Here is a 27106-nt window from a genome sequence, read left to right on the forward strand (position 1 = left end):
GGATAATGACTCTGCTTTTTATTGCACCCTAATAATTTTAATCTCTAATGAAACTACTTTGGGAAGTTTTAGTTGTCTTTTAACAACACATTAATTAGCTAGTACTGTATTCCCAGCTGCATACATGACACAGTTTCTGCAAAAGGAAGTTCTTATCTTTTATGTATTATAGATGAAATAAGTTGGCCTGCTGCAGGTCAGCACTCTTCAGTATTTATGAGGCTTTATTAAATTAGCATAAAACACTTTCTCATTAGAAGCTGGTACTGTAGGGGGAGACTCAACATTGATAATGTGATAACCCTTGAAAAAGTTTTGTTCATTCCAGCATTTTTTTCTGAACTTTAATGATGTATTTAGCCCTACCTGCTAAATACCAGACTTAAGCATAAAAAAACTTTGCTGACAAATTTATACACAACATCAGTGTGGTATATGTTGAAAAATACCAAAATGATGTTCTAGTGCATCAAAAGGCCTATTTTGAAGGCAAACCCACAAATACTATTGTCACCACCTACATATGACTGAAAGTATAAAACTCCAACTCTATAAAGCATGCAGATTGTATCACTGCTTTTTTTCAGAAGCTAAGAATGAAAATTATTTTTTAGCCTAAAAGTAAACTAACAAGAAAAAGGTCTGCTGCTGCTCCTCTTGTTCTATGTAGGAAAGAGAGGTGTGTGCCTTATGTGCTGATCTAAATTTAGCTGTAAGTTCAGTTCTTTGTAAGGTAGGAAGTAATTTAAAAAATGCTGTTCTTTCAAGCACTTTGTTTAAATTTTCAGTAGTCTTTTTCAGAGCTATGTCAAGTAATTGAATTTCAACCTAGCAGAAATTCTGTGAAGTCTACTTCATCTGAAAATGCTGGTTTAGGGAAACTTCTGGATTAATACAAGAGTTCACCAATACTAGCATATTTATAAATCCTGGCTTTCATATACAGTGTTCTTTGCAAACATCAAGTGAATTGTGGGTTTGATGCAGTGTGGTGTGGTTGGAAAGATGGCTAAACTCTGCAAAAGAACTGATTTTTTTTTTTTTTTTATACAAGGAGAGCTGCTCGTGGAATAATAACAATGGAAAGATGGCTCTTATTTTTCTGATATCAAACAGATCAACTGCTAATCATTTACTTGCTTGTGCAGCTTTTCTCTCATTTACTCTTGGTTTTGGTAACCATCTTTCACACAGTTATTTGTCATGTGCCAATAACTGTAGTACAGGCATTTAGGCAAACTATACAACAAACCACTTAAGTTTAACTGTGCAGATAAAAAGTGGCAGGGAGGTGTAGTGCCAGTAATGCTGTAAAAGAATCGCGCTGAACAGCACAAATATTTAGAGACAACAGGATGTCACTGTTCACCTGGTAAAGAACACCAATGTAAATGGTGCAGTGTCCTTGAGAAAACTAGGGGGAATATTGCTCTTGCGATTCCTCCATAACAAAGCAGAGTTAAGTGGGAGTTACAAGCAATGAAAACGTAGCAGTAGAGGGGCTCTAGGCATTTCCATTTTCATCTGGTAATCAACCTGTCTATTAGTTTCCATATCTTATAATCTGATCAAATTGTTAAGATTACAGTCACAGGTGTGGCTATAGTTTTACCTTGAAATCGGTAAGTAATTATCTCTAGCATACACAAGCTACACAATGTACAGTGGCACTATGCAAGTCAGAATACTACTTGGAACACCGCTAAATCTTTTCCTTTCTCTAATTTGGAAAACAACAGAATTAGGTAGCCAAGTGGTACTCCCTGCAGTAAGGGATGGTCCTGCTGAAAGTCTCTGGGTGTTAAGAAACATGGCCCTATTGTCAGTATGGGGGTCTGTCTGGGTTATTTTCAAAGCAGCCATCCAGAGCAAGGCAGCTGCCTATCTCCCAGGGAAGGGCAGCGCAGGACCACTCTGAAGTCACCTGCACAGAGAGTGACTGCGCTGGAGAATTCTGCCGTGTTGGTGAGGTTTTAAAAGGTGAGGAAGGAAATTAAAGTGTGGTGCCTAACAAGGAAGAAGAAAAGCCAAGGAATTTTAGACCAAATTAACCTAGCTTTAACTCCTGGAAAAAACCCACTGGCATAGAACCAGCAGTGGAATCCTGTGTCCCCAGTTTTCCTAACTGAGCAAGTGCTATGAATTGAGAAAAGGCAAAAGATGTGCTAATGTGGACCTTTTGCTTCAAATGCCAGTTTCATAACAATGCAGAGAAATACATTTGTTTACTGTATACAATGGGTGGCACAACTGGCCAAAAAGCTGCATTGCATAATGAAGTATCAGTAATTTATAGCCCTAAGAACATCAGTGCAGCAAAAAATGGATCTTTGTTCTGACTCACGTGGCCAGAATGCACAGTGTCTCTGACAAGCAGCCTGAAGTGGATGCCCAGGGTATAGCCTGAAGATAGGGGATGCATGTGGGACCTTCTAATAATCTTAAACTTTAAGAGCCAGATGTGGTTCCCACGTGTTCACATCTCTCAGTGGATTTTTCTTCTAGCCTCCCCTTAAGCCCATTTTAAAACACAAAATAATGAACAATGAATAATGTATTAGACAATTCCATGGCAGTCTATCTGATTCCAAAACTATTTATATTTTCATAGCTGGTGCAGATGCTAGTAGAGTACACATAAAATTGGAAACACTCCAAGGGAGGAACTGAGAGCTCTTTGGAGGACAGCAGGAGTTTTCAATTTATCAACACCAATGATCTGAAATAAATAGGATGAAGTATTACATGTAGGAATAATCAACTACCAAACCCTGAAATAAATAGTATGACAATGTATCAGAAAGTTTCTTGGGATTACAGTAAACAGAAACTTGACCATGACTCAATATCCCACCTGCATGATTTTGCAACAGTTGTACATGATAAATAGACTCCTACCTTTTACGCCTAAGCTTTCATTTCTAGCCAATACAGATGAGACTTTCAGCTCAAATACTGTATCCAACTTTGAGTATTGTACTTCAAGAACAATTTAGGCTAACATGAATGTAGTGTAAGTCTTTCAAATTTCTGATCAAATTCATTAAAGAATCAGGGTCCCGCAGCCTAGAAAACACCATGAAGAAAAATGACAAAATTTCATACAGAGGAATGAAATAAAGTCTTCCTTTGCTCAGTGAGAAGAGTAACAATTGCAACAGAAGACATTTTCACATAAGGAAAAACTTTCTGGTGGTTGTAATAGAGGAGCAGTGAAACACATTTTACAGAGGCTTACATCAGTGATGAGCAGTGAAACACATCACTTACGGAGGCAGCAAAATCACCACTGGAGATTTACAGGGACACTCATGTAACTGTCTAAACCATTCCTGACAGGTGAGTCTGCCTTGGGTCAGGGACATCAGCCAGATGGTTTCTAACAGTCCCTTGAAGCCCTATTTTTAATGACACGTATAGACCTGCAAACAATGCGCTGTAAGATTTGTAAAATAAATAAATAAATAAGCAAGCAAGCAAGCAGGTAACACAATGGCTGTTCTGCACTGACTCTTCATGTTATTCCACTCCATGCAAAGTCAGTAGCTACCACACCACAAGTCAATATAACAGTTTAGCTTCACCTTGTTTCTCAACTGGAGAATTACCGGCATTCCTATGTCTGTATAAACCTCTACTCCGAGCAGACAAAGCCATTTGATTTTGACACTTGCACTGATGCATTGTAACCCTGCTGGAAAACAAGTTAAATGACACAAGAACAACTTGATGTCACTTAATCCCCTAGCGTTGGGAAATGCCTTGTTCCCACATTATTTTCATGAACATGGCCTGGTGTCTGGTTCTTTGGCATTTGGGGAGTTTGGGCTCCTCTCCATAGGGTGCTCCAGGAACAGGATTCAGGAAGCCAGAGTATTGACTGGGTGTTTCCCAAGCCAGCCAGTGAGGAACATGACTCCTCAAGAAAGGCTAGGTGCAAAGAAAGGAGGTGCTGTTAAGGATGCACAGATGTAAATTCTCTTCTAGCACTGGCTGCCTATGACAAATGAGTCTCTTCTTGCAAAAAAAGCAGACTCCAAACAGGACACATATCCATGAAGTAAGACCTCCCCTTACACCCAGTCCCCCTTCAGACCTGCAATAGAGCTCTCCAGCAGTAGTCAGGAACACACTCATTTTGCTGTCTCTCTGACCAACCAAAAGTTCAAGTACTTCATACTGAATTAACAGTTTCAAAAAGACAGAGCAAGATAAGGTGCCTCAGAATATTCTGTATGAAACAAGCCTGGGACCTTAATCATAGTGATTTCCAGCTGGCTTCTTGACAGAAGTGCAACCAGGTTTAATTTCCCTGATCAACTCAAAACTGGTGGACGAGCACACTGCATCAGCAGAAGTGCAAGTTTTATCAATGCAACAAGTGTGATATGGTCACCATTATCTCATTCAATTAGACAGAAAACTACACAGCCTGATTGAGGCATCCGTGTTTGAGGCATCCATGCTTCCAGACACGGTTTATGAGCAGCTCTAAGTCACATCTCATCAATCATTTCAAACAGCCACTGATAATGAAATACATGAACAGTGTGAGAAATAACATGATTTAGCATTACACTTGGGAACTCAGAAGGGTTTACAGCAGAACTTAAAGCTTTATCTGTACTTTCTCTCATTGGTGTTGCAATAGAGATTTTTCTTTCTCCAGCCCTAGGTTAATACTAGCTGAGAACAAGCCTTGCCTTCTAATACAGACAGATTTTCTTTGCAGCAGACAAGCACTCTGTTGACCTTATTTCAGAAATGCCCGACTTTTAAAAGTAAAGCTTTTATCCCAATTCTGACCTGAAGAACCCCTGTTGCTCCCAACAGGTTACTCTCCTAAGATGAGACATGGAAAGCAAGCAAGCAGATTCTCTTTAAACCTGAGTAAAAGCATTCTCTAGCCACTGAGTTCTTGAATATGAGTGAAAACTATGACACCTGTGATCTCTGGAGGGCCAATGTGTTCAGGGAATGTCCGAGTACATCTCATGAGCAAGAGAGGTTGGTGACCAGTTTTGTTTGTAGTAGTTGCTTTGACGGCTCTGCATCAAAACTCATCAGCAGGTATGTAAGTAACTTTATAGACACCTGAAAGTCAGTAAAAGTCCAGTGGCACTTAGACTATAATTCTCCAAGTAAGTTTTGCTCTGGGTCTCAGGTCCTTGGTGAGTGTTCTACTAGATCCTGCAATGTCCAAATGAACAGTTCTGATACCCTATATTCACTGATAAACTCCCTAAATCCATGGGCTAGATGTTAAGTTTAATACAGTATCTAAAACTGTTAAGAAACAACCTTATTTAATTAGAATAGTCTATCTGGAGCCGAGTGACCCTGGTGAAGCTTGGTTAGTGTGCAGACATCATGACCTTCCAGGGGAATTCTCTGCTGTATGGATTATGTACGCACATTTGCACTTGGTTCAGACAGAACCTCCACCCTTGCTGCAAGTCATGAGGAAATTGTTCAGTGCTGCTGTTGGCAGAACTTCTGGTGGTCTTGACTATAAAAAAACTGATCCAGCTCTTACTAGAAAGCACACCTACTGAAAAAATTATCAGCAGCTCTGCTTCTGACTGAGGCATTGGTCAACAATGCTGCTGCTACAGCTTGAAACTGCAGTGCCACTGGCACAAATCCCAGGAAGCATGCCACCCTGATGGATACTGACCACAGGAAAATGAGACTCTCCAGAAGGAACAGTGACTTGCTCACTCCCCAGAAGAAATGAATTAGTTTTTGGCACAATCACACAGATCCATAGAAGCATGTGGTATTTTCAGTGGACACTGGAGTGGGGGAGCTTGCTACTATGTGAAGACAAACATGCATTTATATTTGCACTACAAGTTTAAAATTGTCCCTTGGATATTCACGTAAATGCTTCAGCTCACTGATATTAAAGTATATAGCGGGTAAGCAGTTAGAAAACTTCCTAAAAAACAAAATAGTCAAAACAGATCTGTAGTTGAAGCAAACCTTACAATGGCATAACTTCTTATAAGCACAGAATTAATAGTGCCCAGAAGCAGAACAGCTGCAGTATGATAAGAGCAAAAATTAAAATAAAAAGCTAACCTTGGTTGCAACTTACACTAAAGCCCTTATATACAGATGCAGCTAGAGTCACATACAAGCTTGGAACCTCTTCTGTGAAGACAGAGAGTCAACATTTCTAATCCAATGAATTTAAATCACTTAGCAAACATTAAATACATCTGTTACAGAAGTCAGTACTATTTACTCATTGTGATACAGGTGCATGAAAATAGACCCAAAAAACTTAAACACCCATGCACATGCAAGAGGATGCATAAATAAGGCAAAAGCCTTTACTAGGTCATGTCCAAATGGAACAAGAATCCCCATCTCCCAGAATCACCTAGCCCAAGAGGTCCCTCTCTCTGGGAATATGTCTATACGTAAGCTGAACTATGCCCACCTGTCATGACAGTTCTTGGCTGTCAGGGGAACAATATGAAAAACAGAGTTTGACTTATAACACAGCCCTTATCTGCCACAGAGAATGCAGTCTCGGACTTTCATTCAGGATGAAAAAAGCCCACAAAAAAGGAAACAAGATTTTTCCCTACTAGGCTAGCTAACCAGCTCCACAGAGGTCCCCGCAATTTTCATTTAACCTAGAACAATAAAATCTGAGTTGACTCCATGTTTCACCACTTCTGAGCATGAAAGAGCACACAGGTTGAAAAAAATGATATAGGTTAAGCAATTGTAGCAGGTTTCCAAGCATTCTGTTAATCACTTCCTTGTCATAAGCACATGTGGAACATATACTGCACACAGCATCCACCTATTATAGTAATGCCAGAGTAGCTCTGTCAAGGTTAAGATTCCTCCCTTCCTCAGATTTCACGTTGTGATGGTTGCTATGATTGCAGCTACCCAACAGTAAATACAGCTTTTGTACTTCATGGGAGGGAAAACTATTTTTTCTTAGATAGTGGATCCATTAGATCCATAAGTAATTAGACTGTTTTTGTTCCTGCGAGGAGCTCCCATTCATTTGATAAAACACCACAGAAACGTGCGTGTTTTTTCACACTTCTGCTGTTCCCAGGCACAGGATTTTGTACACAGGGCAGTGCGAAGTTCACTCACTAATGGCATACTAAAAGCAGCATTTTGCTTTGGTTCTCCTGAGCAAACAGGCTTATGCCAAGCAAGTAAGGTTCTCATTCACACCTAAGGACACACAAAGCTAAAGGTGATCCTTTTTAAAGAAGACCAAGAGTCTATCCAGATACTTCCACACACTGTCTCATTTTCAAATCTTCTGTTCCTCCATGGCATTCCTTTCCTACCTGACTGAAACCAACTTCATATTTTCAAAAATGCTGCTTTGGGTGTTTCTCTCCCTATTTTCCTTCCTCTATTCTGTTTCAAATGTGTTTACTTACTTTACCCTGAACTGACAGGTCCAGTTTCTAATTTCACTTTCCACTAACACCGAAGGGGCTAAAGACTTCATCCATAAGACATTTTGCATTTATCTGTGCTACCATTTCCAGCTGCCGCCACCCCCCCCACCCCCCCCCCCCCACCCCCCCCCCGCCCATTCCCATCCTGTTAACAACTTCGCAGTTTTCACACGGGTACATCCAGACTTCTAATAAAGGCTCCTTCCCAAATCCCAGCCTCTACTGAGAGAGCTGACAACATCACCACTACTGCCAGCTACCCAGAACTTTGGGTCTAGTTTTTCAGCTCGTATAAAGTTGAAGACTTGGAAGGCTGTGCCAACTGCAAGGTATTTGCTATGTTTCAAGATTTGCTAATCGTTTTATAGAATTAGTGCATAGCAGAGCCAACATAAATCATGGCTAGTTGTGTCAAGCTTTCATCATAAACAGGACTAATCATCCTCGGTAGTTCTATTAAATCTGCTGAAAGTTTTGCAATACAGGCACAGAGTTTTTTCTCCCACCAAATGATGTAGAATAAAATATGTGTTTTGAGACACTTGCCAGTCACTTGTGTTTCTGGCTGCCAAAAAAATAATCTTTCTTATTGTCTTCATTTGAATTCACAGTCCATAGCAGCCACCCAATTAACAGCAAATCTGCCCACATTTCATCCAGTCAAAGAAATCGGCAGGAATTAGTAGGAGCATGTCATCCACCTGTTTAAGCTGCCCTGCAAACTCCGTTTGATGAGACAGCAAAAATAAAACCACTTACAGCTCAAGAGAAAACATGCTAACTAAAATCAATGTAAATTCCGCACTGGCAAAGACATGGGAAGCGGTCCAGGGAAGATCTCACTCTTGTCATTCCTTATTAGGAGATCGCCCCTTAGAAGGTCCGAGTTTCTGGAATCCCCGCTAATCTGGAATCCCCGCTAATGCCATTGCATAAGCTGTTGGGTGGCAGGGTCGCACCCAGGTGCCACAGGAGCACTGCCCAGTCACCTGGTCCCGCTGGCACACCGGTTTGGAATAACTCTCACCTCACCAAAAGGTGCAGCTCCACACAGCCAAGCCTGTAACTGCACCCTGAAACACCTACACTGGCACCGAGTCAAGCAGACACATCCTGAGCTGTCTGAAGTTATAAAGCTGTTTACATACTTTATGAAAACATTTTACCTTCTTTTACGAGGCGATATCTGCTCATCTGTGATGATTCACGCCCTTCACTCACTCCCTGTCCATTTCTAAATCACCTGGCGTGAAGAGCGGAAGCGAAAGGCCTGCTTTCACTTACAAACTGAGCAACTGCTTCCCGGAATTGAAGTCCAGGGAAAAGATGGTATTTGCTAGGTAGGCCTTAATTTACCAGGCTTCTTCAGCAAGAACTTGTAACACAGGTGTGTAAGACTGGATCAACTTAGTAAATGGATCCCCCAAATCATGGCAGTGATGCTTCCCCTCCACACCAGACCACGGTTAGCACAAACCGCGCACCGGGCCGCTGTCTCCAAATGCTGCTGTCAACACACGAGGAGATGGGTACATTCCTCCTTCTTTCCCTTAGAGCAGTGCTGGCTATCCCAGGCTCCTGAGGAGTGCTCTGAGCGGCCAGACAGCCATCCCTCTGTTCCAAGCCATGCACGTGCCCCCAGCAGAGGGGAGCGGCCTGAGCGGCCTCCCCAGTCACTGACAGGTCGGGGGCCTGTAGAGCAGACCAGGGCTGGCCTGGAGGAGCTGGCGCGGCCCAGGCCCCTCAGCGCAGAGGTGCCAGAGCGCCAACCCATGCCCGGCCGGGGAGGCGTCGGGCAGCCCCAGTCGCCCCCAGCCCCTCGCCGCGTCCTCACACAGAGCGGCCTTGCCTCCGTGCGAGCGCAGCGCACCGTGTTTACCCTCCCACTTCCTTGTTCCACTCCAGTGCGAGGGCCATAAACTGCCTCGGTGACACAGCCGAGCCCTCGGCGGCACAGGCAGGAGAAAGAGGGAGGGGGATGGCAGCCAGCCCCCGGCTCTGTGCCGGGAGGGCACCCCGTGTGCCGCCGTGGTGGCTGGGATAGCAGCCCTTCCCCTAGGGCTGGCACCGCCGCCTGCGGTGGGTCTCTCATGCCCGCCGGCCACCCTCATGCCGGGACCCAGGAGCACACCAGGGGAGAACAGGACTCTCTTCCCCTTCTTCTCTGACTTCAGGGGCCACAATGCGACGGCCCTCCGCATCGGCGAGTCGTCCGCCCTGGCCTCCATCTTCCTGCTGGCCTTGGTGGGAAACATCTGGGGCATCTGCCTGCTGGCGCGGCGGCAGCGCCGGCTGCGTGCTGCCAACTGCCTCATCCTCAACCTCTTCTGCGCCGACCTGCTCTTTATCACCGCCATCCCCTTCATCGCTGTCGTGCGCTGGACCGAGTCCTGGGTCTTGGGCGACGTCGTCTGCCACATGCTCTTCTACGTGGTGAGCCTCAGCGGCACCGTCGTCATCCTGTCCCTGTCGGCCGTCAGCCTGGAGCGCGTCGCCAGCATCGCCCAGCTGCGCCACGCCGCCTGCCGCCGCCGCAAGGCGCTGGCCGCCGCCCTCCTCCTCATCTGGGGCTTCGCCGCCCTCGCCACCCTCCCGCTCTGCTGCTTCTTCACCGTGGTGCGGCTGCCCGCCGCCGGCGGCGAGGTGAGGGCGAGCGCCGGGCAGGCGGCGGGGGGCGGCCGGAGCGGGGGCAGGGCGCGGGAGGCCCGACCGCCGCCCTCAGCGAGGGGAGGCAGCTGCGGGGCAGCCCGGGGCGGGAGCGGGGGCCGTGCCCGGCGGGGCGGCCGGAGCCCTCCCGGCAGGGCACCCGGGGCACCCGCGCCCGCTGCCGCCGCCCTCCCGTCCCGCGGGCCCTTTGGCGGGTAGGGCCGGGGCCCTGCGCGCCCCGCGGGGCGGCCCGGGGAGCCCCCGCAGCGCCTCCGCCTGCCGACGGGCCGTGTCCTGGGGGCGCAGCGCGGCACGGCCGGCAGCCCCGGTACCGGGTGGTCACACACACGTTTTTCTGCCTGGTGTTTTGAAAGGCGCGCAGAACTACGTCCGACGTGCCACTCACGTACACGGTTAAGTTTAAGGTCTGAAAGTTTCAATTTTCAAGCTGCCTGTAGCATTTGATATGAAACGTATGGCAATATTTAGGGACAACATCTGTTTGTAGTTGGCTTTTCTGTTTGTAAAAGGCTTTTCAAACGCTGGAGTCGTACATTCATTGCTGCTCTGTTCAGGTAGCCAAGTTTCCACACACACTTGTTTCATCTGCAGCCATGTTCTCCGTAGGCATACAGATAAGCACAACTTCGTAGTAAAGATAGCAGCACAATGTGAATTTTCTTCTTTTTCTTTGCAAACAGGAGATTCAGATTTGCACCTTGGCTTGGCCCAGCATTGCAGGAGAAATAGTTTGGGGTGTCACCTTTGTTGTTGTTTTCTTTCTAATACCAGGATTAGTCATTGTCGTCAGTTATTCCAAAATCTTACAGGTATGTTTTTCCCTTAAATTTTGTTGTAGAACAAAGGGAAGTAAACAGTAACACAGTAGGCATCAACGTATTGTCACTGAATACAAATATACCTAAAGGCAATAGACATAATTTGCTCAGTGAGTGGTAAGTATGTGACACAAAATGAGGCCCTTCAACCTGTGCATAGCAGCTGATACATTTCAACTAAGAACGTGCTTGAGCAGCACATTACTAGGAGCCCAACACCAAGTTTGCCTTCATTTATGTACAGTGTTTAATACACTTCTCCATTTATGTGCCATCCATATTTAAAGACTGTCAGTCTTCTAAATGGTAGGAGTCAAGTATCTGAAGTAACTAAAATCTAGATTTTGCTTTCCTTGAGCCTAATCTCTGGAGTCACAGGGGATTTGTAAGAAAGCAAAGAGAGGCAGGATTTGAAAAAATCCACCCCATTTTACATTTACTGATTTTCTGTATGTAATTTTAGTACACAGATCTCCTCAGATTAGACTTATTCCTCCACAATTGCAAACTTTGCAGACAAAACCTGTAAATTAAGCTCTCTGCTTACACTTTCTTACTGAGTGGATGTTTTTTAACTGCTGAAATATAGGCCAAGATGCCAGAGACCACAGACTTTCAATCTATATTCTAGCAAGCATGATACTAGTCATCTAAATTCCTTATTTCATACCCCTTCCTCTTCCAAAACCAGAGAAAGAGCTACCAATCTTCAAACTAGGCACTGCCATGCCTACCTGGGTTTTAGCAACTGCCTCCACAAGGTTCTTGATTCCTGTATTAGGTAATTAAGCTTCTCATACTGTATATAAGGAAAATTAGAGATTTTGGAAGGGAACCTCAAAATATGCAGGTCATGGAGCAGGGAATTGACTGATGAAATGCTGAGCACCAAGGGGCTGTGGGTGCATGCGCTGGAGCTGCACATAGATGCTTTGAGGAACCTAGGACCTAGAATATGGGCATTGTGTGTACTTGCCTATTGATCAGGCTTAAACTCAGTCAAAATCATCAGTTGTTACTTTCTGTACACTCTGTAAGCTTATTTTGACCTTGAGGTAAATGCATCTTCTAGTGAAGTAATGCACTTGCCTTTTGCAGCCTCATATTTGCTGTAGGCAAAGATACAGTAACTCAGTGGAGAGTCAGCCCTTTGAAAGAACTGCAAAAAAATGCAGGGCAAGGAATGCCACGGTCCTTGGTCAGGGACCAGGACAGGAATGGTGGTGGTCTTGTCCTTGCAGATTAAAAGAAGTAAATTCAGAAAACAAATAGTACATAGGGAGCTATAAGTCAAAAAAAGTGTTTGGAATACCAGATTACAAGACAGCCCTGTGCTGCCATGCTCACGTTTCTTTTCCAACGTGGTAACACAGATGCTAAGATATGTTACCATTTCTCCTGAATGGAAAAAGGAATGAGGCCCATAGCAGGATCCCATCTGTTGTAATTGAATCTTCTGTTTTACACAGCTCTCCAGGAAGCAACCAGAACTCAGCTGGAGAATGTCTTAATCCCCGAGCAATTCCCAAGAGCAGAGTTGCTCTCGCTTCGTGAGAATGCTCCCTGATGCCAGTGCACACAGAGTACGATGCTCAGTGTGGTTGGCAGCAGTTCAGAGCATTTGTGTATTCAAGTAACACAGCATCTATGATGATGATGATTCACTACAGATACAGGACCTCAAATTTATTAACAATTATACTCTACGAATGTATACTTTACAATTTAATCTGAAACTGAGTATTATTTTTATGTAACGCTTCCCAGAACCCTGGCAAAAATGACAGATTAGAAGCCATCATTTGTAATTAAGTTATTTGGTTTTGCACTATTTCCCTTCTCAGGCAAGACTTATATAAGAGGCTAGAACCGGTAATGACGTTCATGTTCTGGAAGTTACTTACTTGTATATACATGACTTCTAAGATCCTGTTTCTCAGAGTGTGGTCCAGATGCCCGTGATAGGTATCTAGATTCCTTATACTAGGCAGACCAGAAAGGGATCTAAAACATATCACTGCCACGCCATTTCAGTTGAGCATTTCCTTAAGGTGGCAGTTTCGTCTGATTTACCACAATCCTGGTGATTCTTGCATTCTTAGTTCATGTTAACTATGTTCCAGTTTGCATTTGTGAAAAAAATCAATGGGTTTATTTATATAGAACAAATGAGGCCACAATTTGAAGTTAATGGGATTTCATGAGTAATTAAGGCTCTGTTTTATGCTGAAAAGTATTTATGGCTGGCCAAGAGCCGTGAGGAGAACAACTAGCTTGACTAGTGTTGAGGTGAGTTCACTGCTGAGAGGAAAAAATTTCTAGTGAAGTGTGAATGTTTGAAATGGAACCACTGACAAAAAGTAAAAGTGGAATTCTGCAATGCCTTCTTTGTAGTCACTTTTCAAAACAGAAACGTAATGTGCCAAGATCTACTTTTGCACGTGTAAAAATGTGTTAATAATTCCTCTAGGTTTTCAATGAAAGTTACTTTCTTCTCTTTAACTGCAGATTACAAAAGCATCAAGAAGAAGTTTAAATGCTGGTTTAGCCTACTCAGAAAATCATCAGATGCGTGTTTCCCAGCAAGACTACAAACTGTTCCGAGCCCTCTTTGTGTTGATGGTCTCTTTCTTCATCATGTGGAGTCCAATTATAATAATTATTCTTTTAATTTTAGTCCAGAATTACAAACAAGATCTAAATATTTTGCCATCAGTTTTCTTCTGGATAGTGTTATTCACTTTTGCCAACTCTGCTGTCAATCCAATTTTGTATAATGTTACCCATTTCAGACGTAAATGTCAGGAAATTTTTCTCTGTTGTACAGGGAACCCTGTAAGGCATGGGGCTGGTACAGAAACCACTGCAAGAAGAAGTAACCATGAACAACCAAATTTGTATTTCATTACCCGATAATTATTTAAAGTCAGATCTGTACCACACTTTGGATGTTAATGTCTACACTATCCCAGGTTGAATAGGTCATTGTGTTATAGTATTACATGCCAGCGAAGGAAAAAAAAAAGCTAAATCTGTGTTTTTAATTCCTGCAGGTAAAATTCTCTTGACTTCACTGCTTTGCCTCAGTAAGACTCGGACAATTTAATCCAATGGGTTGAATTCTCCACTTACACTTAAAGAAATAGGAATGTGGCAGTGAACTTGGTGAATGTAAAATAGTTGAAATAAGTACCTACCAGATGCATTAATATCTGTGAGGATACATTTTCAGCTGGAATAAATGTCATTAACTTTAACGAAGTTACAGTGAATCTATATCAAAAGGGCACCTCATCCATTTGTACTTATTTTCTACTAAGTAAGAGAGATCAACTTTCTAGTGAAAAGGTACATCCTTAGAAAGTATCTGCTCTTTATTTTAATTCCATTTAAAAAAGGCACTTGATTATACACTTAGATAACTGACTGGCTGAACATAGGTTTGTAAGCAGACTAATCAATTTCGTGTAGGAAACAAGATGATAAACATGTATTATCACCAAGTGAATGACCAATTTGGCTCCATCTCAAAAATATGGACATAATGCCTGTTAATTTATAAATAGTGAATGAATAAATAAATGTTTATTTGTCATGTGTAAAATAGTTCTTGTAAAAAGATGCTTATTTTTATGTCTTCAGTAGTCATATAATAAAGTTAATGCATGATATATAGGGTCACTGAAATTCCTCCTTTCTAAAATGCTATGGGGAATACTTTCCAGTATTTCCTAGAAAAAAGATGACATTGTATTTGAAAAGAAATTAAAATACATGTATTTTGTGTTTTTTTTTTAATTAAAACTGTTTTAGTCAGAAATGAAACTGCTAAAAAAAGGAAGATTGAATTCTTAGTTATCACCATCTGTCACCAATTCAAAACAGTGCATTAAGATAACAGTCTACTAATAAAACCAATGTCTACATATGTACAGATTTGCATACAAACAATTTGCATCCCCTGTAATCCCCAAATTTATTAAAATGTTTCATTGGTTTGTTAACAAGGTGAGCTACACAGCTCAGATAAATATACTCAAAATCTAAATGAAGCTGTTTAAAAGGTTTTCAAGAGAACACCAGATTAGTGTGTTAACTTTACATCCATGGTGCTGTTACATGGTTTCTTTCCATAGTTTGGATCTCCTTAAGAGCAAAATCCTGAAACACACAAAGAACAAAATTTTGTTTTTCAACTACACTAAACGACATTAAAATATACAAACTTTCACCAAATTTAAAATTAATAGATATCTAATTTCTTTAAAATGCTCTTGAGTCCAGCAGTCTGTTTCACTTGTAATGATAATGCCAATACCTTTGTAATTCCAAAGAATGTTCAACACAGAACAAAACAGAAATTCCTCCAATCTGTTACACCTGTCCTGAGCATTTTAATACTTTGGCAAACAAGGTACTGGATAGATCAGAGATAGAAGAGTTATGTATTTACTTTAACAAGCTTCAAATTATTTGCCTTCCAAAAATATTAATTTAAGAACATTTTTCAACAAAATAAGAATCTCCTGACCTCCAAAAGTTCCAATGGCAATAGTAAGTCAGCTGAGGGGCTATACCACTCTTTAATTCACAATTTCTGCTTCTATTAAATGCTAACAGCAGATTCAGCTTTCAACTCTACTAGCATGACATTGTATTGTATTTACAAGTAGTCCCACTGTGATATCCACACTCACACTGCATAACTGAAAGCAACTTCAGCTATTACTCTGAAAGACTAAGTGTATCATAGCTTGATACATATTTAGAAAGGAGGTACCATCAGAAATGTGATGTGAGTTACCACCAAGAAACTTGTAATTTCCTAGGCTTCTCTTTTGCTTTAAAAAGCCAGTATACAAAGAACAGAGTTTTAACATTTTTTTTTCCACCAGGGTAAGCTTTGTACATCTATTAGGGTTGGTTTGTTGGTTTTTTTTTTTTAACTTAATTTGAGCACAGAGTTAAAAACCTAATGAAAAATCTTTTTGGGGAAAAATGTTAGCTTCAAAACATAAGCAGATTATGTACAATTAGAAACAGACACAAGCCTATTCTCACAGCATCTATTAATGTTACTCAGAATTTTACAATAACAGTGGAATGCAGGTCAGTACAGACAACTGAAGTTGACTTTTTTTGGTACTAATTCTGTAGCTCTTAATAGCAGAATTAAAACTAAAGTAGCAAGGCTTCCAATCCACACATAAAGAATTAAGTTAATTTTGTAAGAGTTCCTGATATAAAGCTTTCAATGAATGTTTTTTTCAATTTAGTTCACAATCATTTTTTCATTCCCCAATGTACTTGCTTTGCAGGAACTTTGGCTTAGTGATACTGAAGAATTTAGAATCAACTAACGCTATGGTAATTACAGATCCTGCTCACAGTAAGGGGGAAATGCAAATTGCTGGCTTTAAGTTCCATTTATACTTTGGTGCTGGGCTCATAAATATAAATTCTGGCATAATCCTCAATAAAAAGCAGACAACATTAAGGACCTGGGCTACTATTTTTCATTTACAAACAGTATAGAACTCACACAATCTTGCCAGACACTGCACTCAACACCTAACATCTGAATATAAATCATGATAGCAGACAAAGAATACAGCACGCAGTGCAACTTGGTAGATTTGATATTTCTGTAACAAGCTAAAGGCAGCATGATCAACTTTTAAATTAAGGTTAGGAAGTCAATATTTAAGGCTGAACTTCCAAAAGATATTCTGAGCTTTTATTTTTAAAATACACTATTGGTTCTATATTCTGTGAAAAGCCTTCTATTATATAAAAGTTCTGAGATATTAAAAAAAGTATCACAAATTATGAATAAATGAAAATATTTAATTTTTTGGTGTATACTTTCTTGCAAAGATTGACAATACATTTATTGCCTTGCAAGCCTCATAGTGTAGAAATAATTGAAACACAGATTCCACCATGCTGAGTTAGACCAATACTTGGACTAGCCCAATATCCTGATTTTACAGCAGGATAGTACTTTCTCTGGGTTTGACAGAAATGCAAGGAACCACAATAATACACACTCCTCAAAGCCACAGCACAACAGCTGTATGTCTACACTTTATCTTAGATTTAATATCAAAACATCCCAAATCATCTCATTATTTTGTTTTCTCATCTTCAGAAATTTTTTTCTTGCTGTACTTCTTTTGAAGAGCAGTGAATTCAGCATTCAAAACAAGAAAGTGTCGTCAATTTATATAATGACATTGTTTCTTTTCTATCCTACCCTTTATGCAATCATACACATCATTCACAAAAGCCAATTTAATTTGCATTTATGACATCTCTTGGTCCTGACTGCCTTAAATCTCAGCTGTCTTTTATGTTGCCTGCAAATTCTCATTCAAGACCAAATTTTTATTTTCATTGTTGCCAGGCACTTTTTCCAGGTCACTGATCAGTATTCTAAACACCACCCACCTTAGCAGATCTTTCAGTCACCCTGTTATCAGCATACCTACTTTACAGTACAGCAATATATTGCTCTCTGTTTATAGATTAGATGAACAGGTAATAGAGCCACAAGAGCTGATTGTGCTTCTCTGTTCTGACTTTCTTTACAATACATGAAAGTTCCTTCAGTCAATCCCAGTTTCTTCTAACATGTCATTTAGAAAAGCCTTTAATCTTGATTTACAGATTTCAGTGATGAAGAACATACAACAGCTCTCGGTAAACTGTTCCAAAGGTTAATGACCTTTGGAGTTAAACAAATGGCTATTTATTTCTTCTCTTAATGTTTCCAGTTTAAAGTTCCATCCATTTTAATTTATTATTCCTATGTTTGCAAGTCCTTTATTATCCAACTCCCATTGCTTGTGTGGGCAAGCACAGACTTTGCTCAGGTCAGCCTTTAACTTGTTTCTGATGAGAAAAGATCAAGATCTTTGAAGAACTCTAGAGGACACTTTTTACCAACTTTCAATAGGTTTCTCTGCTCTTCTTTGAAACTCCTAATTAATCCTCAGTACCCTTTCCAATTATGATTACCATCAAATGTGACATAGCAAGCAGATCTGTGCTAAGCACAAACAGTCTCATATGAGCCTGTAAACTCATCTTTTTGCATCCTTGGTTTATGCATCCAAGAATCACATTAACTATTTTGGCCACAGCATTACATTGGGAGTTCACACTCAGCTGATGCACCAGTCAAGTCTTCTGTAGATACTGCGTCTTCCAGAATGGGTGGGGGTGGGGTGGGGGTGTAGGGACGGGCACACTACTATTTTATTTGTCCTAAATATTCTGATCTGTCTTTTTTGTTCTTTACTCTTCCCACTGTGGGTGTAATCTTTATCAGTAAGTATATTACATTTTCTTTTAGGTCATTGATGAAAGTAGCATAAATCATCATTTGGCCTTTTCTAATATACTTGAGCACAAGTGAGCTAATCTGTATCCTTCCCTGTGTTGCAAGCTCAGCCTGACTATATGACTCAAGATAGGGTTATACATCCAGCACGAGGGATATGTCCCTCTTCCACAACCCTTTGTAAAATGGTTGGCATGAGGACCTGTGAGAAAAGGTCTGCTATAAGGTATCCTTTCCAAGGCTTCTGATTTTCCTTAACAGCCTTTTATGAAATTTTTTTCAAAGAGTGCATTCTATTCCCTTCAACAGATATTTTGTTGAGAAAGGCAGAGTTCTGATTAGAGACACAATTTCTTTTTACAGCTACTATGAAGTTTATCCTTACTATGTTTACTCGTATACATTGATTTAATTGTTTTACAGCTTCCTCTAATTATTGTTTCAGCTGATGTGATATGCTGCATAAAAAGCTATATACCTTACCTCTCCTTCAGATAAGGTAAGTAAAAGTTGGAAATAATTTCCTACAAGCTCCAATTTTCAAGACAATGTTACAGCCACTAAGTAAAAAACTTCATGCATTTGCTATTTAATGAGCAAGAGACTCCCAGTGCTTTAGTCATTAAAACTTGAAATAAAATCTTTCAGAAAAAAATGTTCTTACCGTTATGAATGATAACTCTGTATTTTCTGTCCAAGCAGAGGTCTATCTGCCTTTGTCTGATAATTTTTTGTGCCTCTGGAGGCAATCCCTTGGGGTCCCGGGAGAACACAAAGGAATAGCTGTCAGCACAAGTGCCATCTTCATTTAGCTGGCGGCAGGAGTAGTGAAGAGCATATGTATCATAATCTGTGTCCACCACCCAGTGATCATCATCTGGAAGAAACCATAGCAAAGCAGCAAAGGTGTTAGAAACACAAGGAAAATCTAGTAAATCAAAATAGATTGCTGCCATAACTCTATAAAGAAAATAGTAGAATGAAGATTGGTATAAATGATAACAGACTGGCTTAGTTTATTGCTGTGTCCAGTATTTGATTCCATTTTTGGGGAGCTTTGGGGGTTTTTTTTGTTTTTGTTTTGTTTTGTTTTTGTTTTTTAAAAAAATGAGCATATTTATCAGCAACAGTGATGGAGAGAAGAGGAAATGGTTGGCACAACTGCTTCTCCTCTAACATGGGCACAGAACAAGAGCAGCATGAAGAAGTGCTAATAAATGCCTTGTAAATCCATGCCTGAACACCATTATAAAATGTGGCAATAAGCACAAAAAACCTCTGTATTACAGTAGGTAACATGAAGTACAAAGAAAGTATTCTTATTTTAACCAAAAAAGGGGAACAGTCACACAGAAAATAGTTAAAAAAACAAATAGGGGAATTAAATGTACTCTTGATCACGCTCCAGGTTACTCAAACCATAACTATTTCCCTACCGGGGATGTTACTTAAACTGTATTCCTAAGGAAAAGGATTATCATGCAGTTTCTATGTGTGTTGGAAATATATTTCCTACAAGCTCGATCATAACCCTCCTTTCAAAACATAGTTACAATTTCAGAGAATTCTTAACTATTTAGCTAGGTAATCTGATAAATACCTGGTTACACAGACACCCTGTGGTATCAGAAGCAAATGCAGCTGTTTGCAGTAAAAAGTGTCATCTCTGCACCTTCCTCTCCCTCCCTTGCACTATGACTGTGCTGGTGAAGTGAACACTGTATGTTCTCTTCCCTGTCTCTCCTGTGGGCAGGGTCCACAGTTTTTAGAAAAGTACAGTCTAGTGTCAGCCAGCAATCTGAAATATCCGTGAACATTCAGCAGCATGTTGTGAGGAGACTTGGCAACAATTCAAGGGCAAGTGGCATCCAAAGTATTCTTTGTAAATATGTCTTTGGAGAAAATGTAGCTCAAATCACTTTCAGATTCCACCTGCTTCTCTTGGAAACAATCAATGGAAGAGTCTTGAGCTACAAGTGTCTGAATCTCTACTTGGCTCAATAAGCTAATTTTGCATAGGGTGGGACAGATGACAGGAAAAGATTAATATATATATATATACTGGATCATATTTGTTTCTTAAAACAGAAAAATCTCTACATTTGCTGACACCAGATCAAGCAAAATAACAGTTGCAAAATCCTCTTCCCTGCTCAGCCAAGTCTGACACTAGGCTTCTCAGAGGGAACAGAAGCATCCGGTAATTGAGTTCTGAACCAAAACAAGACTTCAAGTACTTCATCTGCCTTTACTTTCTTTCCAAACAGTGATCTTCAATTATATTGTTGGGTAACAGACAAAAGAAATACAAAGATACACAAATGCCTAGTCTTCACTTGTTTAAAGAAAACCAATATAAAAGAAAGCTATATAAAAATAGTTATTACTTTGTTCGCATTAAGGCTTTGCTGTATGATAGTTATTATGTGGTTTAAGTGTGTTTAAGAAACCCAACACTACTTTTTCCTTCCCCAGCATGGACATACAACATAGCTGGTCTTCCAAGTAGTTCTGCATCTTCTTTAGCTTGATACTCACTTCCTTTCTGCAGAAAAGAGGCGACACCCCAGTACTTCATCTTGAACTTGGCAGGATCCTCTGTGTCAGTGAAAGAGCCAATCATGTCAGCACAGACATCCCAGTTACTGTTGCCAGAGAGAATGAAAACACCACATTCAAACCCCGCAGCACAGATTCAGTGTGACTGTGTCACTAGTACAAGCATGGCACGTAAGATTAGAAAACCAGTAAGTGAAGCAAAAACTTAGTGAAATGGAACAAGAGGAAGATTGCAAGAACTTACTTAAAGAGTCTGACTCTGCCCTTTGCAGTGGCACTCATTTGTCCATTCTCATCTACAGTGAACTGGGCTACCACGTTGTCCTGCAGAAACAGCCCCTCAGGATCTTTTTTTGCCATGGCATACCAGGTGCCACTGTACTGCAAGGAAATAAGAAAGGCTGCAGTTAGACCTAGAAGTATGGAAAACATTACAAATAGACATCACAAACTAGGGGAGACAACAGAGGGGAGGACACGCAGATCTTTGATACCATACCTCAAAGCTGCACCTGAGAAACGAATCTAGGTGTTCCGACAGCATAAACCTGGCAATATGTCCTAGTGGAGCCCGGGTTCATGAAAGAATTGATATTTTTTGCTATCTTATTTGTATCTGCAGTTCTCCAGTATTTAGAATACAAAATTTGGTGGAAAGAGGGTAACAACTGGCAGATCTTGACAGATCTATGTATAAATGTTTTTCCTTGCATTGGTCTGAAAACACCAGTGTATTAGTTTTTCATAGACACAACCAAGTCACTATACTCCTTTTGTTTAGACCATACAGTTTGAGACTGGTCTGCTAAACCTCAGTTTCTGCAGTATTCCTTTACCAGATCCATCAGGATCCAGCATCTGTGGAGATGCGGACAACATCACACACTTTTGCTGTTTCCCAGCATTGCAGTCTGTGACTGAGTGAAAATGCGAACACACTGGTGCTACTGAATGCCAAATTTTATAGTCTGCGAAGATGAGCCAAGCAAGACAAACACAGATCCAGGAGAGAAAGATTTACCCTGGTCTTGTCGAAGTTCTCCTTGACTTTGAAGCTGCTTACTCGGCAGTCCCGCTCCGCCGTGCTGCTGCCCAGCAAGGCCAGTGCCAGTAGCAGCAGCCAGGGCAGAGCTCTCTCCTTGTGGGCCATCCTGTCCCTGCAGCAACAGCAAACAAACAGAGAATAGCATCAGAAAAAGACTCTGTCACACAAGTGAGGAAGTGAGGAAGGCTGCCCTGACAGGTCCCCAGGGCATCGTGCAGCTTTCCCTGACGCATGTGCAGGCAATGCACCAGTTGTCCCCAGCCCACCACAGCAGGGTCCCTTACAGACAGTGGCGGTTCCTGTAGCCTCTTGATGGCAAGTGTTGATGGCAGTGGCAGACAGGGAATGCTTTATGTAGTCCTGGGGCTTTCGCAACCCCCCCCTGCCAAGGTACAAAGCTAGCATTGGAGGGGGAGTAGGGAGGTGGGTTGATGCATGCTGCAGGCTGGGGCCCCTTCATAACAGCCTCTTGTGTAATACCCATGGGCTCAGGTGGTCTTTGACCCTGACCTGCACGCAAGCAGGCACTAAGAGCAAATGCCTCTCTTTGGTTTTCCTAACCCAAAGGCAGAACTCACACCCTGGGGAAGGGGTATGCATATGTGGGGAGAGCAAAGGAAAAGAGATGTACCCCATCTTTGCACGGTGGAGAGCAAGTTGCCTCCACATTTTCTGTGATTTTACACACTCCAGTCCAAAGTCCTTCTTACCCAATGTGCTCAACCCAGTTACAAGGTGCAGACTTGTTTCCTCCATCTCCTCCCCAAATTCCTTTCCTCTCTTCCCCTGATAAACGGTGGCAAACATCAGACTTGCAAGTTTCTGAAAACCTGGTTGTGCCAGAACTTCTTCAGGTCCTCATGACTTGTTCCCTCTCGCTTCCCAAAGGCTGGCTTGAGTGATAAACCATCTCATGATCAGCTCCCAGGGACAGGAACTGAGGCCCTGCAAATCTTCAGGAAAATGAAAGAGCACTTTGTGTGGTACTGCAAAGGTGGCAGGACATATGTGTGGCCTGCAAATACCCGAGTGCATGTACATAGCACATCTGACCCTTTTGACATCAATTTTAAATCACAGCTTCCAGAATTTCTATACTGATTTTGGCAAATTGTTTTCAGTTATATAAACCATTATTTTCTCCTGTCCAGGCAAGTTTTGCTGCCTCTCAGTCAATATTTGTTCTATAGTTTCAACATCTTTAGGAAGCATTAGAGAAAACCTGTTAATTATTTTCTAGACATGTAACCAGAGCAGGAGAGGAACGATTATTACCAAGAGAACTAATTCACCCACTTTTTTACCTCCCAGTTTTGAAAGAATAAAGGCAGAAGCCTGTTAATTGAAATGTCTGTGTTCATTACTTTAAGAATTAAGCAAAAATATAATTTAAATATGGAGATACTGATGTAGTATAAAAAAATACTTCAATAGTAGCTAATGTACAGAATTACAACAATCTTTTCAGCATGGCCTTTCCCAGAAATTTACTTCAGCCATCTATTCCCTTTGTATATTAATAAAAATATTAAACTTTTACTTCTGCTGCCCTTTACAATCTTTTTCATATGTAATGCAAACAGTGGCACAGCCTGTTTAATTTATCTTCCTTTTCTGCTTTGTCTTTTCTGCTTTTATCCAAGCCTTTTTGCTTGGAGAGTATATTTTCATTCACTTTCTCAAACAGATGCTCAGGGCTGTTCCAAGTCTGCTCTGAAGCCTTTGAGTTTCTGGGTAACATCAGATGATAAAAATTCCATTGTGTTTAATATTAAGCTTTTATTTGGAGTAAAGAACATACTTAATACAGGTAACTAGAAAGGTTGATGCATATTAACCTTCCTGAAGCTTTCAACAAGTAGTTTTTCAATAAGCCCACGTTTCCATTTTTAAACTGAGATTTTCAAGTTTGCTAATTTCCACAGAGACTGAAGAGAAACAGTAATCTATATCCCTCTGGTGGCTTTTAAAACCTTGCTCCAGCCTCTGGCAATGGTGATGCCTGTTATATATCTCTGCATTTTTACAAAACTTTTACAAAACACTCACTAGTCTTAATATATAAATTCATCATAAGCTTACAAGATCAATATCAACATGGATTTTCTTTGTTTGGTGCCTCACATGACTGATGGTAAGAAGAAGGACTATAGCTTAATTTATAAGCTTTAAATCTATTACTTTCTTTAATACCAAGGAAAACAATTATTTTTTTATTCTCTACCAATTCATGAAACATTATTATTTCTCCTAAGTTTGTCCTCCTCAAAAATCTGTATATTGCTTTATATTCCCAGAGAAGTTGTTTCGGGATCAAAACTATTACTATAAAATTTTGTTAATAACATAATTATCCATGAAAATTCTATGGCACAGGTTTTCAAAGCTTTTCTTTAATTGTGTGCCTCCACTGATCTCTGCAATGGTTGGCAGCTCATACTCGTGGAGGTGCCTGGCAGAGACTTAGAAATTATAACTTTAATTCATTCAGCTCCTCAAGTTTGGGATCTCTACAAAACTAGGCAATGCCTCAGAAAACTCTTCTTTTGAACTGTTATCATTGTGGCGTTGTGGGATCTACTACAGCGAAGTCACACCAGTCTTTCCCAGTCAGGTTTCAGCAGCAGAAGAGGATCTGGGCAAGTCAGTACAATTTGAATGTTATGTAGTAAAAGTTTGGCTGTATGCTTCTTCTGGTTTAGCTATACTTCCAACTCTGCCTGCTTGAGACACAGTTTACAGTAACAAAGTCCTTTCACAGTTACAGCTACAGCACTTCTGTGGTTCAATGAGACAAACTTTTTAGGCAAAAAGTCTCCTCTCTTGTCAGTTACAGCTAGATCGGGAGTGTATTGGCGGAGGGATGGATGGTTGCTGGCTGAATAGCATTGTTATGGCAATTCAAGGGTGAATTTTTTCTCAGTCCTAACAGATGTAGCTATGCCAGCACAACTATGTAAACTCATAAACAGTGTAAACTTTGCCTCAGTTAATCATCATTTGGATTGACTTGGGCTATGGGTTCGGTTGAGAAATGATGCCAGCAAGTGATCCTCATCCAGATCTTTGGAACCTGGATATACCCCTTGCAGATTTGCACTTCTCACGCAAACAGAAGGGAACACAATTTGGGCCAGGATTTCAATTGATTCTGAGAGCAACGTGCATAGATGAAGTCAATGGCATCAAACGATTGCTGGGTTCTGGGAAAGCTCAAACAATTAAATTAAAAAAATTATTAAAATCTTGATAACACATAAACATGTAAACCAAGCTTGATAAATTTCATATATGAAATTTCCCATTATAATGTCTGAAACTGGCTGCATATTTTGAATACTATAGGAAGTTTTTTAATAGTATGTATTTTTTTGAACCGTGTTTAATTGAAGGGGAAAAAAAGTCTTCTGCCACTGAATTTTGCCAAGAGGCCAAAAAGGGGCTAACTCTGGCAGTGATTCTGTGATTGAAATATTTTTTACATTAATAGCCTGTAAAATTCTGCAATATTTTCCATTAGGAATAGCAACAGAAAATACACAGAAAAGGTCAGATTTTCAAAGGAAATGGCAGAAAAAATCTTTCATTGTAGCAGTTATTTTAGTTTCATTTATGATTTTTTTAAAAAAAGGAAGAAACGAGAGTCAAATTACAATTTAAAACATTTTTAACACTGCTACACTGAAGCTTTAAATATTAAAAGAACTAGAATTGGATTTGCGGTCACAAGAATAAGTCTAGCTCTCGAGAGAAAGCTGTTTCAAAGAACTGGTAATAGGAAATGAAGCACCCATTTCCAGCCAGACTGCACATAGACTGAAGGACTTTTTGCTGCCTTCTTATGGTTATTTATTTATAGAATGCCATTCACAAACACAGGTATCCATTAAACTTGTAGAAGCAGAATTTGCAGGGGAATGAATGACTGCTGTGTGCACAGAGAAGTGGATCCAAGAGTAGCCACGGCCCTGTTGAACCAGACTCATATTTACAAGTGACAACAAATGGCATGAGCTGAGCCAAGGAGCTCCGTGTACTTTGTAAGGGACAACTATGTACACTGTCACCATCACAACTGTTCCCCTTGGTGGCAGTCTGAGTACAGAGGTCAAGGACAGAAGAGAATTGAAAGGATTGGCCTTTGCACCATGCCAGCCTATGTGCTACCTGTTTTTGTAATTTAAGGACGTGACATTCTGCTTAAGGAGTAAATTTGCATTGAACTCTTTATAAACAGTATTTAAACAAACCTAGTTTATTTTTTTTTAATTCTCTTTAGCAAACCTTTCTGAGGATTGTGATTCTGAATTGAAATGTTTTTCTAGATGTATTACTAAAACATAAAACACTTGAAACAAAGATATATTTTGCCAACAGGCTGGCCAGCCTGGTGAGGACAGCTTTAAACCATGAATGATAAAGGTATGGACATACTGGAGCGAGTCCAATAAAGAGCCATGAAGATCATTGATCAATAAGAGAATTTGACAAAAGGAGAGGCTGAAAGAGCTGGGACTGTTCAGCCTGAAAAGAAGGCTTGCAGGATCTTACCAAGTGTACGCATATCTAGCAAGAGGGTATGAAGAAGACAGTCAGACCCTTCTCAGCAGCACTGAGTAATGTTCTCAGTAATAAAAAATGGTCAGGTAGCCCAAGATCATAGGGAAGTAAATGTGAGAGTGGATGAGATTGATGGCTGCTGTCCCTTGCTCAGTCCATTCATGCCAAGCTACCAAGAAACCCATGCTCAGAGTCAAAGCTACAGTGCATTTGGCCACCCAGGTTAACTTCTTCATGCTAGACTGGCCATTTACTTCAGGAAATCTTCCCTAGAATCTAAAATCTCTGTTGACTACTTATTTCGTGAGCCCCCAGAGCTCATCATTGGTAGTTGTAAGGGAGCATGAAAATTTGCAGCCATATGGAAAAAGCAGCTAACTTACTATCTTCGGTGTTCATATTTTTAAGATTATTTTTGTGAGAAAAGGGGCAGAAGATTATTTTAAAAGGAACAAATGTTGAGGTTGTTCACAAAGGCCCCCCAAACACCAGAACAGTGACATCAAAACATTTCAGTACCAAAAATTGGCTATGTTAGGAGCACATGGTACCTGTTGTAAATACCTCAAAAATAAATTCTCAAACTAATAATTTAGAAAAAAATCAATAATATTTTGAATATTAATCTCTGATGTCCAGCCAGTGGCCACAAAATTATCCACAT

The 27106-nt window shown here is 40.8% G+C and overlaps 2 protein-coding genes across 3 annotated transcripts; one reads left to right on the top strand and one right to left on the bottom strand.

The window, feature by feature from the left end:
• The first annotated feature begins 9538 nt into the window (after positions 1-9538).
• FFAR4 (free fatty acid receptor 4) lies at positions 9539-14971 on the top strand. 2 transcript variants are annotated; one of them, XM_040605968.1, is made up of 3 exons: positions 9539-10091; positions 10796-10924; positions 13442-14971. In XM_040605968.1, exons 1-3 carry the CDS (start codon positions 9558-9560, stop codon positions 13847-13849), a joined length of 1071 nt encoding a protein of 356 aa, XP_040461902.1. In that variant the 5' UTR covers positions 9539-9557; the 3' UTR covers positions 13850-14971. The 2 variants fall into 2 exon arrangements, with proteins under 2 accessions (XP_040461902.1, XP_040461903.1); XM_040605969.1 differs by having other exon boundaries at positions 9539-9986.
• RBP4 (retinol binding protein 4) lies at positions 14891-23382 on the bottom strand. Its single transcript, XM_040606671.1, has 7 exons — positions 23374-23382; positions 22167-22438; positions 21859-21994; positions 21082-21218; positions 20817-20923; positions 18943-19155; positions 14891-15094 (listed from the first exon to the last, which is right to left on the bottom strand). The coding sequence occupies exons 1-7, from the start codon at positions 23380-23382 to the stop codon at positions 15081-15083; spliced, it is 888 nt and encodes a 295-aa protein (XP_040462605.1). The 3' UTR covers positions 14891-15080.
• Between the last annotated feature and the right edge of the window lie 3724 nt (positions 23383-27106).

The sequence above is a fragment of the Falco naumanni genome, chromosome 9 (genome assembly GCF_017639655.2).
Source record: "Falco naumanni isolate bFalNau1 chromosome 9, bFalNau1.pat, whole genome shotgun sequence".
Lineage (NCBI taxonomy): Eukaryota > Metazoa > Chordata > Aves > Falconiformes > Falconidae > Falco > Falco naumanni.